Genomic DNA, 17,422 nt, shown 5'->3' with positions numbered 1-17,422 from the left:
TGTCATTAACCCTGCAATGTCGTCCAATAATGCATTTTCGATTTTAAAGTAATACACTTCAAAGCAGTTATACTATATAATATACTATACAAATCAAAGTGAAAATTTCACACACATTTCTAACAGTGTGCCAAATACAACACACCCAAGCTGTGCAGCTCCAGTGCAGAGGACTGTCTGTGTGGTCCTAGCTGATTGACACGGGAATCCTTATTTGGACTGAATATGAAGAAACAACCAAATATTTTGTCGACTGCTGAAGTCTCGGGCAGGCGGTGACTCATTGCATCTGTTGTGACCCCTTGGGAGAATGGTGTAAACCAAGGGCTTGTCTCCGATAGGCCATTTGTTTATCTCATCTAAAGAAGTGTTTGTCCAAGCTTATAACACTGAAGAGAGAATGGTTTTCATGACTGGGTCAGTTTCAGTACCATCTGTAGTCTTAGAGTGCACACGAGAAGAGTCACAGCTGTTGTTTCTTGTAAAACTGGAAGGTAAAGCACTTATACATGCGTGTTTGCCTTAGTTCATCTATACTGGAATGGATCACATGTTTTAATCACATGGATTCTCAGAGGGTTGCTGGTTTCATACGTCAACATTTATGCCTCTTGACGATAAGGTTGTCAAACAGTCTCAGCTAAGGCCTTAAGCGCTCCCCGATGCTCTGCATGTATACTATCAGGATTCATCTAGACACACGAGTCCACTAGTACAATATATTTATCCTAATGTTATGTTTTGTGTACATCCCATGACAGTGTGTGACATTCCTGCGAGGCAGGTGTTTTGTTTCTACGCCCTTTATGAGTGTTCTAAATGAAGAGCACAGAGGTCACATTTAGACAGCCATATTCTTAGTATATACATCAGGGGAAAAAAATACCTCAAAGAAAAACTATCACCTTTAGCGGGTCTCTTTCGGTCATGGGTACAGGAGAGAGCATTGTCGTCATTTAACAGATGTGCTTATTTGATTGCCTCTCATCTGATATGAAAAAAGGAGTGTTTCCTCTCATCTGGAAAGGGCAGCTTGGCCTCTTGTCAGGTGTGGTAAATAAGCGAGGGCCTTATCACCCCCTTTCTGTTTGCTCGGTGTCACCCTGTGGCCTAATGACAGTTGCTAGTTTCCCATGGAATAGAATAGAGACCAGGGCTGAGTACGTTAAATGGGTCATTAAAATCCTGCTGTAAGAGGGAACCTGCTTTTGGTAGTTTGGTGCACAGCACTGAAATCCCTTAGACACTTTATTCTAAAATATATGGAGGAACTGATGCTAAGTGGAAAATAGAAACCTCTTTACTTTGTTTTTTTGTGAGATTAGGAATCTTTAAGCACATTACCCAGCTACAGAAGTGTCTTCAACTTGCTTGTACTTTATAAGACATGCATTATAGACTTTATAGACTTGTTTTGGACTTCCCTTGTTTTTGGCTTCTTAGCCTTAATTTACCTGTCAGGTTAACACAAAATTGGTTACACAAAACGTCACACAACAGTAGTGTACATTTAAATCACCATAGGGCCATTATGGATCCACATTTCCAATCCCATTCACCTTCTTTTGTATTGTAGGACTGACTCTTCATCCTAGACACAGTGCTGTAAATTTTGTAACTCTCAGACAGGCTGTTCCCAGACCTGTCCCCAGGGTGGCACAGGATGAGGAGGTAGAGCGGGTGTGTGGCATTTCAAGGGGTCCTGACCCAGGTCCAGCTCCATCTTGCTTCAGATAAAAGGGGCCTAGGGGAGGACGGTGTACCCCAGCGGCTCCCTGAGAGCTGTTTGGTTCCCTGAAGGCACCACAAATGTGAAGCATCCCTTTCTAAAGTATAGGAAGGAGTTTCAGAAGCAGTGGTGTAGCATTGCAGAGATCAGTAAATCAGTGTTTGCACAGGATGTCCTGTCCTAACCCTATTGTCCCTGCCCAGGAATATAATGAGAGCTTCTCTGTTTGGCACATAACATGTTTTGTTCTGTTGCTAACTTACAGTAATACTTCACATTGTCCAGGAAGACATTGACAAATGTTGATGATTTCAGTTGATATGTTGCAGGATTAAGACTGAACTCTTCTGATCTAAATGAGATGGTCATTCCCATGCTGTTTTCTGATTGTTTGTTCCTGTTGCTATGGTGATTTAGCAAAAAGTTGCTTTGAAGAACTGAAAAGGCAGACCTGTGTTATCTCATCCTGAAAATGATCTCGGTAGCTCGCTAATCAAGGTACGAAGAATAGGGCCCTGATCTAAATGAGATTGTCATTTCCTTGCTGTTGTCTGATCTGTTTGTTTCTCCTTCTCTACTCTCCCTCAGGTTGCAGGGGCGAGTGGGATAACATCTCGTGCTGGCACCATGCAGAGGTGGGCGAGGTGGTCACCATCAGCTGCCCAGAGGTGCTCAGGAACCTGTTTGGCACCAATGGTACGCATACACACCCCGGCCCCATGCTCTTCTGTATTCTGTCCCTGTCTCTTCTCTCCAACATCCATGCTGCTGAGTGATGTGAGGAACAGACCTCTGAGCTTTTTAAAATCAGAGCCAGACGCATACTGATTCCTCACGCTTGAATTTCATATAAAGATATGGAGGATAAATCTTTGCTGTCACTTTGTCTCACAATTCTTCATCAGAATGCACAGCACCTCAATGTAATAATCAATATTCTCATTGTGATGTACTTGGAACACACGTAAGAAGAATTTATGGATGTTTGCACACGCATTTGTTTTGGCAAATACTTCCATGTAATATTTTATCATGAGATCGAAAGTAATCTCATCATGCATCAGCGTGATTTGAGTGTTCATTTGTTTCTAGACTAAATATTTCAGTGTTTATCATCATTCCTGTTTGACTTTGAGAGTATCACTGCTCTGTTATCAGTACCAACATTTCACGACTAGGGGCTATATGGGCCAAGTGTGGAGACTGGATGGGCTTTAGAATACAGAATATTTACATGTAGATGGAAAGTGTGTGTTCAAGCTGAGGCAAACTGTGTGTGTGTATGTGTGTGCGTGTGTGTGCGTGTGTGTGTGCTGGTGGAATGAAAGGCTTGGCTAGATCACAACTCATCCCTTCTCCTACGCTTTGCCCACTGACCCATGAGTTCCAACCAAGTATCCTAACCACTGCATCGCTTCCCCTACCCCCCTGAGGTCTTCCATCCCCCCATCCTTCTCTCCATCCCCCCTTTCTTTCTATTTATGTCTCCTGACCTGCTCACATCATGTTGGGTCAAGTGTTAATTAGGCCAATTAGCAAACAACATCTGGACCAACTACAGACCTAATGTATGCAAAGATAATGTAGATAATGTAGAAGAAGCTGTTGCTATGTAGAGATACTATGACAGTTGGGATTGGCTGTTTTGTCTTCCACTGTGATATGATGTTTTGTTATTGAATTTCAGTGGTACACTGGGATATGTTGGGCAGTTACACACAAAGTGGAGCTGTAACTGTGAGGGAAAATGATACGTGCGACAGACCCAATTTTTCAGCTCTTTCTCTGAGTGCCTCAAACATATGACACATCAACTCCGCCTGTGTGTTAAGTGATGGCCTCTGGGGACAAACAGAAATGCTCCTGCCTCTCGTGTGGAGCCCCCCTCCCCATGGCAGCCTGTGTCGCTTCAGATAGGGGAGAGCTGTGGCTGACGGCAGAGGCACTGGGACGGAGCTGGCCTGCCAGTTCCCAAGTCGCAAAGATAATGGTGACGACAGTACATGACACAAATCACTCACACATCATTCACAGCACCTTCATCAAGAAAGCACCATGCAATTCCAGATGATGTCAAGGCTAATATGTATTGGATCAGCAGGAAGATGTGATGCTAACACAGCGCACTGGGCTGCCCCAGGCTTACCTGTTGTTAGTCATTGTGACACAGTGACACTACAGATTGCACGTAAAGCAGTTTTGTCAGCGGCTGAATGAGAAAGATGTCGTCATCAGTTTGATGTGATAAGACATAGGGCCCTATCTTGCCGATCAGAAACGCAAGTAGGACGGCGCCAAGCGCAAGTAGCTGTGTGGGCGGCTCTATGGCGCAGTTGCTATTTTAACGGCGGAAAAAACACACTTGCGTCCAGCGCAAGTGTCAAAAGGGTTGGTCCAAAGGAGGTTACTCAGCCATAGGTGTGGTTTGGGCGTAATATGCAATAAACCAATCGGAGCGTCATTTCACATTCCCTTTAAGAGCGAGAAGCGCATAGTCCATAGCGGCTTGTTATTTTGATGGCGGAATTACCTGGTGGAAGACCGGAGAAATTCACAGCCGAGGAGACCGACGTGAGATTTACACCAATTTTTTGGCAAGCCATATATAATTACAAGGAAAATAAAGTATTTACCACTTGAGGAAATCATTGTGAAATCCATATCCAAGATATTTTAAAAATAAGCATACATGTAGCCTACACATTGACCCAAATGATTCAGGTTAATTGAAGCTGCGTGACATTTGATTTATTGTATGGCTTTGTAAAAAGCCGGGAGATAGATATATATGGGGATGCGAGAAACCCTCCAAAAGTAAGCAAAGTCAAGCAAGCATGTCAAGATATTGCCGTGATTGTTTCTGCAACGGGGCACCCGAAAACGTTGCCGAAAACGCTATAATGACGTCCGGAGACGTGGGACATCCAAGCTGGAAGGTAACACACGTTCTCGTGCCTTCACGGGAGGTGGATCTGCCTCGACCCAGGATCTGACGGCAGCAGAGGACATCGCCACGTCTACCCTCACGCCTGAGAGCGTGCAGGGATTTGGGGGCATGGAAATCGGCACCCAAGCCAGTGCACCAGCTGACCAAACCCAAGGTACATAAATAAAGTCCACATACACAGATATGAGTTTACAAGATTTATAATAATACTGGCATTAAATAAATGCAACAAAGCCATACAATAAATCAAATGTCACGCAGCTTCAATTAACCTGAATCATTTGGGTCAATTGTGTACGCTAGATGTATGCCTAGTTTTTAAATGTCTTGGATACGGATATCACAATGATTTCCTCATGTGGTAAATACTTTATTTTCCTTGTAATTATATATGGCTTGCCAAACAATCGGTGTAAATCTCTCGTGAAGACGACAGAAGTAAAGTGTAGCCTACAGGTCCTATACTGTGCGGGCAAGCACATGCGCCCTTAAAATAGCGTTCTGAATACGCGTTACAGACTTTAGACATTGCGCCTCACATTAGACCAGCTTTTTTTTGGTCAATGGCGCACGGCGCACGGCGTTGTATTTGAAACTGCAAAATACCACTTGCGCCAGAGAAACGCCTTCTCTGTTCCGCCCCCGCCCATGTCGACGCAAGTTCATTTCGAAGCGCGCCTCTGGAGGGAAAATCGCGCTGTGCGCCGGGTGCAAGATAGGAATGATACATGCGTCGGTGACAATGTCAATTGCGCTGGGTGCAAGATAGGGCCCATAGTGTGTAGTATGTAGTCTATGGCATGCATGTATGTGCATAGCTTTTATTTGCATCTGTGTGTATGTGTCTGTGTCTGTGTGTGTGCAAATGTGTTTGTGTGTGTGCGACTGTATGTGACTGCATGTGTGTGTGTGTATGCATGTGTGTGTGTGAAAGTGTGTATGTGTGTGTGTGTGTGTGTGTGTGTCTGTATGTGTCTGCATGTGTGTGTAAGTGTGTGTAAGTTTGTGTGTGTGTGTGTGTGGGTGTGTGTGTGTGTGTGAGTCCATTGGCTCTTTCCATTCTCATGTCCCTCTCAAACTGCTCAGGCTTCATGTCCTTCATGCTCTTCTGTGATGAGTGCAGGGTTCTGGTGGTCCTGGAGGAGCAGAGAGAGCAGACCCATTAAAGATTCATCTCTCTTAGCCCCTGGCCCCTGAAATATAGATGGGAGTTTATGTGCTTCATCGGAGGATGGCTGAGCGGAACATGGCCATTATATCTAATTCTTTGTTTTCTTTTGTATTGGGATATGCAGTCAGGATGATTGTGTGGGAGCTGCCCTTGAATGTGTATAGTTCAAGGCTTGTGTTATTTCAAGTCATATAATATCTTTGCATCATGTAATATAAAAAGTTTAAGATGTTAAAGTTTTTCACATTCTTGTGTGTGTGTGTGTGTGTGTGTGTGTGTGTGTGTGTGTGTGTGTGTGTGTGTGTAAAAAGGAGACATCAGCAGGAACTGCTCTTCTGATGGCTGGTCAGACGTCTACCCCGGCATACACAGTGTTTGCTGGGTCAAGCCACAACCCACCAAGGTAAGAGTCAAGGTTCAGCACGTCACACATGCAATCTTCATAGCCACATTCAATCCACACCGTTATGTTTGTTGTAAGGGTCTTGAGATGCAAGAAGAGGGCCAGATACTCTTTTGAAGAGTGGAAAGGTATGGCTTGTCTGGAAGCTGTCCAGTGGCCCGTTAATGTCAAAGAGAAAGTGACTGGATGGGATTTGGCTGGAAAGATGTGGTGTCTCCATGATCTCATGTGTCGTGAGTGTGAACCATGCGCTGCACTCAGCCTCAGGTGCCTGTCTGACGCGCTCCAGCCTCCAGCCCCAGCCTACCAGATGGGCCCCTGGTTGGGTTAGACTTCTATCAGCACCGCTGGCGCTGACATGGGGGTGTTTGTTTGTTATTTGAGTGGGATTGAGAGAGGGAGGAAGAGAACGGGGGAGAGGGGTGATGGTGGGAGGTGTGGGAGGAGGGGTAAAAGGAGATGTTTATGTCTCTATCCAGATGTCAGTATTTATGTGTGTCTTCGAGTGTGTGTTTGTGTGTATGCGTGTTCATGTATGTGTGTGTGTGTGTGTGTGTTTGTGTGTGTGTGTGTGTGTGTGTTTGTGTGTGTGTGTGTGTGTGTGTGTGTTTATTTGAGGGCATTGGAGAGAATGAGTGAAAAAAGAAAGAAAGTGGGAGAAGAGAAAACAGGAATAATGAGGTGAGGGGAGAGACAGGCATAATGATCTCACATTAAATATTGGGATCCCCTTAGAGGCCTTCCATATGTGAGAGCTGGTCTTCTTGCAATGTCTGCAAAAGTGAACCCACAATTAGAGAGGGCCAATAATTGGAGTTACAAGTACAGTCAGTAAAGAAAGTGAGTTTCCCTCCTCCACCAGGGATGGAGGCAGAAAAGAAGCTGAGCCCAAAATGAAAGAACTTTTCCAATAATGACTAAAGTTAAAAAGTTTCAAATTCTCCCTCTAACTTTTCGAGGCTCTCTAGTTCAGTGGATTATCTTCCAGCGCTCACAAGTTTGAGACGAAAAACGTAATTTGGCCATGAAATTAGAAGTTTCACCCTCGGGTGGGTTTGACCATGCCTCCATGAAATCATCGAGGCATTAACACCTGCCATTGACTGGAATGGAGGTGAATACTTTTCTAAGTGAGATATTATGGAGACTGAAAGCACCATGGAATCTGGGTCCTGAACCTGGGATAACTCCAGTGTAAATGTGTGGGTGTGGTTGTGTTTTGGCCATAGAATAAGTGTGATTTGATTTAGTACTCTGCATCATAAGCACTCTGATCTTAACACATGTGATGGTCTTGTGTTCTAATCTCATGTTAAGATTAGTCTTCACCAGCCATGGACTGAATCACTTTCATCTCACAGAATTCAAGCAGTGACCACATTAGCATGAGTCAAATGGGATCGTTGACATTGTGAGCATAAGTCAAATGGAGGAATGACTTGATTAGTAAACGCTGTGCAGGGAATCTGGATTGGTGATCTGTGTCGTGCAAACAAATCGCACTCAGTTTTCAGCCACTGCCCTTGTCATCGTAGCCTTCAAACTTTAAAGGAGGCACCTGAACATGGGGGGTATCAGGGCATACTGCTCCTGTTGTACTAGCCTCAGAGGCGTCCTCAGTGTTCACTCTGCATCCAGACACAATAACACACAAAATAATGACCCAGGGAAAAAATAGGAACCTATTTATCTTGTTAAAGTCCGTCCTGTTTTTCGCGCAGCAGAATCCAATGCTTGTGTTCTTGCGGTGATAGATGTAGTTTGGCTTTGTCGGTCAAACCTGTTGTGTCTGAGGGAGTGACGGATGGCTTGGGATGTCGTTAGTTGAGGGACATGGAAGCATAGCCAGACACCATACTAGCGAAGGTGAAAACAAGTAATGATTTTGTTTTGTCCACCAGCATTCTGAACCTTATTCTGAGTTGAAAAGGTTAAATGTTTGTAACTTTCAAACAAACCCCATCCCCACACATACACAAGGGACCTTTAAACCTACTTCTGTCAGAAAGCATTAAAATGTCGAGGGATCACAGCTTTTCTGGTGTGGACCACCAAACAGTCCCACCGAGGGAAAGGAATGAGGTCTGAGTTGTTTTTAGGAAAGAGAAATAGGTTAATAAGCACGCGGCCTCTTCACCTCTCAATCAAAGAGAGACTACAGTGCCTGCACTGTGGGACCCTTGCCAGGCCGCTCTCTCTCTGATGTTCATCTGCAAAAGAGCTGGCAGCCAATTGTTTTCTCATTCCATACCTGTGTGCGGCGGGAAATTAAACATCTGAGCAATTTCCTGCAGGGGAAAAGGGGAACAGTAGCCGAGGTCATTCCGACAAAAAGCCCGTTCGGGAATTGTCTCCTTGAATTAGTGGAGATGACACAAAGTTCCCCTCCTGGGGACTCGTCTGTGTGGGGCTGACCTTGCGTTGGACTGGACTGGTCAGGATCCTGCTTTTGTGTCCCGCTCTGATTCGGTCTCTATGAGAACCTGCCTTCTCGTCAGTATTTCTGGACTGTGACATCGGCCCTAGAGATGGATGAGTCTAGACTTTGATCCTATAACCTTGCTGTATTTATTTTTGTGTGACAAAATCCAGAGTTCTTTTTAAGGAGGCATGATTTATGAGCTTTAAGTTCGAGGGAGGGACATTGTGTAGTCAATACTGTTGAGATAGAGAGCTGAGTTAGACTAACACGAGTTTTATAACAGCATAAACAACACTTCAGCATGTGTGTGTGTGTGGGGGGGGGGGGGGACACAACATACTTGTTTTAGTATGTGAAGTATGAACATGAGCAATGTGTTTTAGTATGTGAAGTATGAACATGAGCAATGGAGACATGGCTGAGAGGGGCAGGTGATGAACTGTTTACTGTCAAACTTCAGCTGCTTAGGTTTGGAGGAAATGCGTCTGCTGAAGTGTTTGGTCAGCCCACCCTCCCTCTGTAAACGGAACAGGACATGACCCACCATGATGTATACCAGCTGATGAATTTGTTAGAATATGACTACCCCTTCCTTGATTTATTTTTTAAAAGGGCTCGGTCGATAGCCCTGCTGTTCTGAGAACAGTTTTAAGGTCACCTTCTGTGGTCTGTGAGCCTCTCCAGGTACTTTCCATGGGCATCCCTGAAAGCGCATTCCAAAGAGGCTCCACGTATATTTGTCTGCCAGTGTATAAGTGTCTGTCTGGAAAAGGAAATTATTCTTTTCCCCCTCCAAACCTTCCTGTCTGTTAAATTGGGGGTGACTGGCTTCTGTCTCATGCTGATGTGTTGTTGGGTGAACCTGAAAATGACATACAGCCACGACGTGTGTTTGAAACTTCCATCGGTCAGCATGGTTTTCCATTTTTACTTTAAGCTTGCTGAGTATCACATATGAGGCATTCCTTAAGGCCTCCGTAACATTGCCTTTCGAGGACATTCTTTGTGGGAGGCACAGATTTGGTCATGAGAAATGCATTTCTGTCTGGGTGGACAGTAGGTTCTTGTATGAGGGCAGATTGTAGATGGAGATTGTGGTATATTACACATAAACACTGATATCTCAAAGGAAGAGATCCCTTCGGGGCGAGAATGTTTGTGGGGTCGATCCATCAGCCTCCAAATATTTGCTTCCATCTCAAAACTCTCCCAAGCTGACACCTACAGCTCCTGGCAGAACATTTGACGTCTGGGAAACATCACAGACAGACGTATCGCAGAGTAAAACACTCACACACACACACACACACACACACATACACACAGACACACACACACACACACACACACACACACACACTGAGAAACTACATTCAAATAAAAGTCCATCTGGAGTGCGTCCAGTATGCTGGCCAAATGCCCCGGTCGTCCTCCGTGCTGTCTCCCCCAAAGTGGTGCGTGAAGCATGCGGTTATGGGTCTGTCCTCCATGCTGTCTCCCCCAAAGTGGTGCGTGAAGCATGCGGTTATGGGTCTGTCCTCCATGCTGTCTCCCCCAAAGTGGTGCGTGAAGCATGTGGTTATGGGTCTGTCCTCCGCCTGCCCTACCAGGTTGTGTCTCAGGGGTAAAGAATGCTGTTGATGAAGGATGCGCGTTTCAACTTCATCACACACCCCCACACACACACACACACACACACACACACACACAAACACAAACCCCGGCCCCCACTTACTCCACCCCTCCCTTCACTCAGCTCTCCCTCATTCCTGCTGTAAGGAGAGGATTTTACAAGCAACCCTCAGTGATAGCGATCTGTACTTAGTTACAGCTGTGTGTGTGTGTGTGTGTGTGTGTGTGTGTGTGTGTGTGTGTGTGTGTGTGTGTGTGTGTGTGTGTGTGTGTGTGTGTGTGTGTGTGGTTGTGTGGTTGTGTGGTTGTGTGTTTATCTGCACCAGACTGTGTAAGGCCTGGGCTTGATTGATGATTTATATTAAAAATGGGAAGAGAGAAAATAGAAATATAGACTAACGTTGCTCCTCCATCAGATATGTTTTGTCACAGCCCTTTATCATCCCCTGAATAAAGGATGATAGATTTAGTAGAAAATAAACAGCAGATCGCATAACTGTATTTGCATACTGTGCGTATAAGCATTAGCTACTGTGGCACAAGTATGGAAGCATCAAGGTCATTTACTGAACCATTACCAGAACAGATCAGGAGACGTCTATGGCTTTATTGTATGCATTAATTTGGTGGGATCCTCCAGAGACGTCTATGGCTTAATTGTATGCATTCATTTGTTGGGATCCTCTGTTAATGGTTTGGTTTGGCTGTGAGCGGTGGGGCTCATTTCAGTGTGGCCTCTGATCTCATTCCCCTTGCCTGTGCACAGCTGGTGTTTTATGTGGTGGTGAAGACGCTCTACACTCTGGGCCACAGCCTCTCCCTCATTGCCCTCATCACGGGCAGCGCCATCCTTTGTCTGTTCCGGTGAGGATGGTGACAAGATGGTGATATCTACACACACACACACACACACACACACCCCCACACACACACACAAGAGTAGCGTGTTATAGTAAAAGAGCTTTTGGCAGATATTAATGACTGTCATTAAAGACTTGGCCTTGCAGTGACTGCTGGTATTTTTGGATATCCCTCCACACACTTGTGATGACAGTGAATGTAAACATTGCACACTGGAATCATATCTTGTCTTGATCCTATTTATCTTGTCGCAGACTTTTGCTACAGTAGGGTTCACATAAATGAACAAGCAGTTTTGATGAATAATGTATTTGATTAAATTTGCTCCATAGCAGTAGAACAGGATTGTTTGGTTGAGATGACATGACGATTTTTCATTAACGAACATTTTGTGGATGTGTGATTTTTTGTATGTGTGTGTGTCTGTGTCTGTCTCTGTGTCTGTCTCTGTGTCTGTCTCTGTGTCTGTCTCTGTGTCTGTGTCTGTGTGCAATATCTATAGAAAGCTCCACTGCACGAGGAACTACATCCATCTGAACCTCTTCTTCTCCTTCATTCTGAGAGCCATAGCCATTCTGACCAAGGATGCCATATTGTTCTCATATGATGAGGACTGCACAGAACAGCCATCCTATGTGAGTCCCTTACACTCGCACAGGCAAAATGTCCTGGCATGATCATGTGTATGATCATGGCAGTCACCAAAGCAGATGCTCTCTCTCTATCTCTCTCTCTCTCTCTCTCCTCCCCCCCTCTCTTTGAGTGAAACAGTGTTGAATATGCAGTCAGTTCAGTAGTAAGTATTTACATGTGAGTTACTAAACAGATGTCGGTGTGTTGATTGGACCCAAGCCAGACACATGTCTCCCATTGCCCCCCTATCTGTACAGATTGGATGTAAGGTGAGCCTGGTGTTTTTCCACTACTTCATAATGGCCAACTTCTTCTGGCTGCTGGTGGAGGGGCTGTACCTTCACACACTCCTCATGGTGATCTTCTCAGAGAACAGGCACTTCATCATCTATCTCCTCATCGGATGGGGTAGGTCTGGCCCAAATCACTTTTTAGCTTCCAGCAAACCCATCCAAGAACTTTGTCTTCAGTGACTAACGTTTGATAGGACACGGCGGGGAGGTTTTTGGGCGCGTGCCTGGAAACATGGACTCGTATCTCAGGCACTCCTTTTACTTCCTCTTAGGTGACTGACCCCGCTCCGCCGTGAGTCTTTTTCCTGTCTTTGTCATTTATGTTTCTGACCCCACTCATGCCTCAACTAAAAGAGATAACGGCCACTCACTGCCGAGCCAAAGGCTCTTTATGTGGCAGTGCAACTTCTCAAAAAAATGGAAAGATTTTGCATTGACCCTTAACCTTGGTGGAGGAGTAGATGAAAGAATATTTACCAGTGTTGTGGCTCGCACACTGATGGCCGTCCCTCTGAACTTGCTCTCTTTCATCCTGAGTGGCGCAATAATGAGATGGCCTTAATCAAATCAGGCTTTTGGTGCTTGTATACACACACACACACACACACACACACACACACATACACACACACAATCACAATGCTAGCGCTATCTCTGTATTCTGCTTTGCAGTCTCACACTGGGGGATTGTTTGTTGCTTTATAGTACAAATGAAACCACTGCGCTCATCATAGTATGCGGATGCGCGGTGCATGAAAAAAAACTATCACATCGGAGCATAATTGTCCCTGACTATCTAACTTGGAAAAAAAGTATTTGCCCAGAGGAGAAGAGAAATGAGAGTGACATGCTAAGCCTCCACCGCTCTCTTAGTGCTTCCACTGGCACTGTGGGCTGGGGTGGACTTTGGCTCACGAGGAACATCACATCAACACCTCGTTAAGATTCTCTTTCATGGTGACAGTGATAATAAACAAGACCCCCCCATTCACATGTCCCACTTTGACATGACACTTAAGGGCCATTTTTGAAGCTGTATGGGTGTCTGTATGAGTGTGTGTGCGCGCATGTGTGTGTGTGTGTGTGTGTGTGTGTTTGTGTGTGTGTGTGTGTGTTTGCGTATGGTGTGTGTGTGTGTGTGTGTGTGTGTGTGTGTGTGTGTCCACAGCCTTCCTTTAAATTATCACAGTTTACTTCTGTGAATTGGAGACTGTATTGGACAACTTCATCAATCAGGAAGTGCTCTTCTAAGCCAACCACTTTAAGCCTCACACTTATCTGTGCACGTAGGGTTTTGGTGGGATGAACAGAGGAAAAATCAATCGATAGTCAATTTGTTTTTAAAGTTCGCTCTTTCTAGGTACATTTTAGTTTCAAGGAGTTTTGGCTGTACGTAGGGCAGAAAGTCCATATACAGAAAGTAATCTAAGACCAAACAAATTCCACAAAGATATTTTATTCATGGATTGGATCATTCACAAATCATATTCACTCAGGGCTGAACTGACGTTTTTTGCTCTTCATAGAAACAGAGCACCATGGGTCACAATAGAGATGTGAAGTTTAATGCAACGGCAGCACTGTTACGTATATTATTACCTCTGCTGTGATGTTATTGTTTCTCACGCTGTTGATGGATAATTCACTGAGTCTCTGGTCTCCTCAGGATTCCCAACAGTGTTTGTGATAGCATGGATCATCAGCAGAGTTTACCTGGAGGACACGGGGTGAGCATCTCAGCACAACATTTATGTCATTATTTCTGCTGCTTGCTTCTACTCCAGGGAACAGGCAACAAAACAAAAACATCGTGGACAACTCTCCTTTGATCCACATGTTTCAATTTATTGCAGCAAGTCCTGAAAACAGTAGTGCTTCCACTTGACAGACACGGCTCAAACTAAATAAAAGAACAAAAGAATATTCTGATGTAGGACATATCTCCATTAGGTGCTGGGAGAGGAACGACAACGTCATCCCTTGGAGGGTGATCAACTGGCCCATAATGGCCTCTGTTATAGTAAGTATGCTCATCTCTTCTTATGGCCTCTGTTATAGTTAGTATGGTCATATCTCCCTTCTTATGGCCTCTGTTATAGTAAGTATGCTCATATCTCCCTGCTTATGGCCTCTGTTATAGTAAGTATGCTCATATCTCCCTGCTTATGGCCTCTGTTATAGTTAGTATGCTCATATCTCCCTGCTTATGGCCTCTGTTATAGTAAGTATGCTCATATCTCCCTGCTTATGGCCTCTGTTATAGTTAGTATGCTCATATCTCCCTGCTTATGGCCTCTGTTATAGTAAGTATGCTCATATCTCCCTGCTTATGGCCTCTGTTATAGTAAGTATGCTCATATCTCCCTGCTTATGGCCTCTGTTATAGTAAGTATGCTCATATCTCCCTGCTTATGGCCTCTGTTATAGTAAGTATGCTCATATCTCCCTGCTTATGGCCTCTGTTATAGTTAGTATGCTCATATCTCCCTGCTTATGGCCTCTGTTATAGTAAGTATGCTCATATCTCCCTGCTTATGGCCTCTGTTATAGTTAGTATGCTCATATCTCCCTGCTTATGGCCTCTGTTATAGTAAGTATGCTCATATCTCCCTGCTTATGGCCTCTGTTATAGTAAGTATGCTCATATCTCCCTGCTTATGGCCTCTGTTATAGTAAGTATGCTCATATCTCCCTGCTTATGGCCTCTGTTATAGTAAGTATGCTCATATCTCCCTGCTTATGGCCTCTGTTATAGTAAGTATGCTCATATCTCCCTGCTTATGGCCTCTGTTATAGTTAGTATGCTCATATCTCCCTGCTTATGGCCTCTGTTATAGTAAGTATGCTCATATCTCCCTGCTTATGGCCTCTGTTATAGTAAGTATGCTCATATCTCCCTGCTTATGGTTCCCAACCTCACAGCTGCGAAACAGAGTGCCTCATGTGTGAGTGAGTCTGAGAATGAGCCGTGTCTGTTTGTCATTCACATAAACTTGCCATAACAGCTTTCAGGCAAGGTAATTGAATCTGGTTGTTTGTCAAGTGATCTATTGCTCTTGACATACTAATGCCCAAACCTACTGCATGAACAGGAATGTCAGTGGTCGGGGGATGTCAGTGGTGGGGGGATGTAAGGATAATGTTCTTGTCCAGGCCAGTTGAGGTGTGCGGGTGGAAATGACTGTGAGCTCATGTGTGGGGAAGTTATCACATGACCTAGCTAAGCTCTTGTCATTTTGGTTGTTTGCACCCCCATAAATGTACTGCTGTTCATGGGCTTAACACTTCTGCACTTGTCCACTGACATGAGCTTTTGAGATGTCCCTTCAAAGGGCGAAGCCTCAAGCACTGAGTTTGTCTTCTGCTTGTCCTCTTCTTTAGCTTTTGACAAGGAGAAACGTTAATAAGCATGAATCACGTTCAAGTTTGTGGCATTAGTTTTGCTAGCCTGCAACATCAGAAATCTCCCTCACCTCCAAAATAACAGCTCTCAGTGGGGGTTGGGGGTGGTGTCAGACAGAAGCACAGCTGAACACTTCCCCCCACTCATAGTGTTTTCAGAAATTAGACAACAATAAATAAATGCAGGTGTGTGGGTGTGTGTGTGTCAAGCTAAACATTTAAAAGCTCCATGTGGGCCACTTTAGCAGCAGGCTCTCCGTGGTGCCCTGCAAAAAGCCTCTAAGCTGTCACTCTGTTTGGCGTTATCTCCCCGAGCTTTAATTAATGCCAACGCCTGCGTTTGACCTACCTGCCAGCCTTCTCAAAAGCTTTACCAGTGATTGTGATACAAAGCAGGGCATCAGGAATCCATTCCAGATGAAGCCAAGACACATAATGGTGTTAATGGACCCTATCATAGTGCAAACGGCAGGGAGTGGTTTAAAGATTTGAGTGCTTTTTAAAAATAAAGTGTTGACACAAACAAACAATGTATCGTAGAGGATATATGGTTTTGTTTTGATCAATCTATATTCTATGTGTTTACAGGATTATTTGTTGCATAATGTGTTATGGTACCTGTGGAAAGTCATGATAAATATATGCCAAATATAAAATATGACATAGGTGATGTTTTGTGCTTCTTTATTAGATCAATTTTATCCTCTTCATCAGCATCATACGGATCTTGGTGGAGAAGCTGAGATGCCCAGATGTAGGAGGAACTGATCAGTCTCAGTACAAGTTAGTGTCATAAGAGTTCTACACCGACTAACACACCAACACAAACGACAGAAGTTAGCGCAGAATGCCCTCACTTGAACTAAAACACATACTAGATAAGTGGGAGGGTTTTGATTTTCAGCTGGCTGAACTGCCAGTTGTTATTTACTGATTCGTGTGATGGAAATTGTGTTCCTGGCTGATTTATTTCCCAAATGATGTTTTTGTCTAGCCTAGACATGGAGGTCTCGGCATGATTAGGATTGCAGTCTATTCAGTTTTAGACAGAAGGAGCATGCTGTTGTTAGAGAACTATAAAGTGAAAGAGCTTGAGTGCTCGCAATCTGGGCTGTTGTGCTTTGTGCTCTTGCAGCAGGGGTGCAAACTTGTCACCGTTCGGCGAAATTCTTTGACCTTAAAATAGGTCATAACACATCACCCTTTTTTTTTTTTCAACGGCTTGACCCACCTTACACTGCCTCTGATTGGCTTACCCTGATATTCCTACCGTAACCAATGCTCTTGAAGACCCAACTTTTCAGAGTGCACCTCCTTTCCTAACTTGAACTTCCTCTTCCTTCCTCTACCTCTCCTTATCTTTCCTCTATTGCTATCCCCTCTAACTAGTACTTAACTCACACTTTACAGGAGTTACATCCCTGAACTTTTATTCCTTAGCTAAAGCAGTATTTATTGTAACACCAGGGGCCGTATTCACAAAGAATCTTAGGGCTAAAAGTAGCTCATAAGTGGCGAATTTAGGAGAAACTCCTAAAAATAATGGGCGTGTCAGTCTTAAATGTAGGACTCCTATTTTTTTTTACTAAGAGCAATTCACAAAATATTTTATCCCTAAAAGTAGCACCTAAGTCTAGGACAGCTTAAAACTCCTCATGAGGACTCCTAAGTCACTAAGACCTATTCACAAAAAATCGTAAGATGGCTGCAGCCGACTTGGAATTGATAAAAGACATTGCTTAAACCGTGAAGGTATTAATATTGTCGTAGAATTAGCGCGGGATGCAATGACGCCTTTAAACAACGATGTGTCCCGAAGTGAAATGTTTGGAAACATAAAGATAGGCTATTTGGCTTCGCGGAAAACGCAAATGACGACACTGGGGATCATCATTCAGCCGTTTAATTCATCAAACTATCAACGCACTG

General features: G+C 44.3%; 1 protein-coding gene across 1 annotated transcript in view; it reads left to right on the top strand.

Moving 5' to 3' along the window:
* The window catches only part of LOC308378732 (vasoactive intestinal polypeptide receptor 2-like), a gene marked incomplete at both ends in the record, with an annotated part of 28,688 nt that overhangs the window by 8,609 nt on the left and 2,657 nt on the right, over positions 1-17,422 (top strand). The window contains 8 exon segments of the mRNA XM_080855705.1: positions 2,318-2,425; positions 6,159-6,250; positions 11,071-11,168; positions 11,668-11,800; positions 12,056-12,206; positions 13,758-13,818; positions 14,042-14,111; positions 16,185-16,276. Of these exon segments, the coding sequence (XP_080711831.1) occupies positions 2,318-2,425; positions 6,159-6,250; positions 11,071-11,168; positions 11,668-11,800; positions 12,056-12,206; positions 13,758-13,818; positions 14,042-14,111; positions 16,185-16,276 (805 nt within the window).

Source organism: Sprattus sprattus, assembly GCF_963457725.1.
Source record: "Sprattus sprattus genome assembly, chromosome: 17".
NCBI lineage: Eukaryota > Metazoa > Chordata > Actinopteri > Clupeiformes > Clupeidae > Sprattus > Sprattus sprattus.
This window is presented reverse-complemented; position numbering and strand designations above follow the sequence as displayed.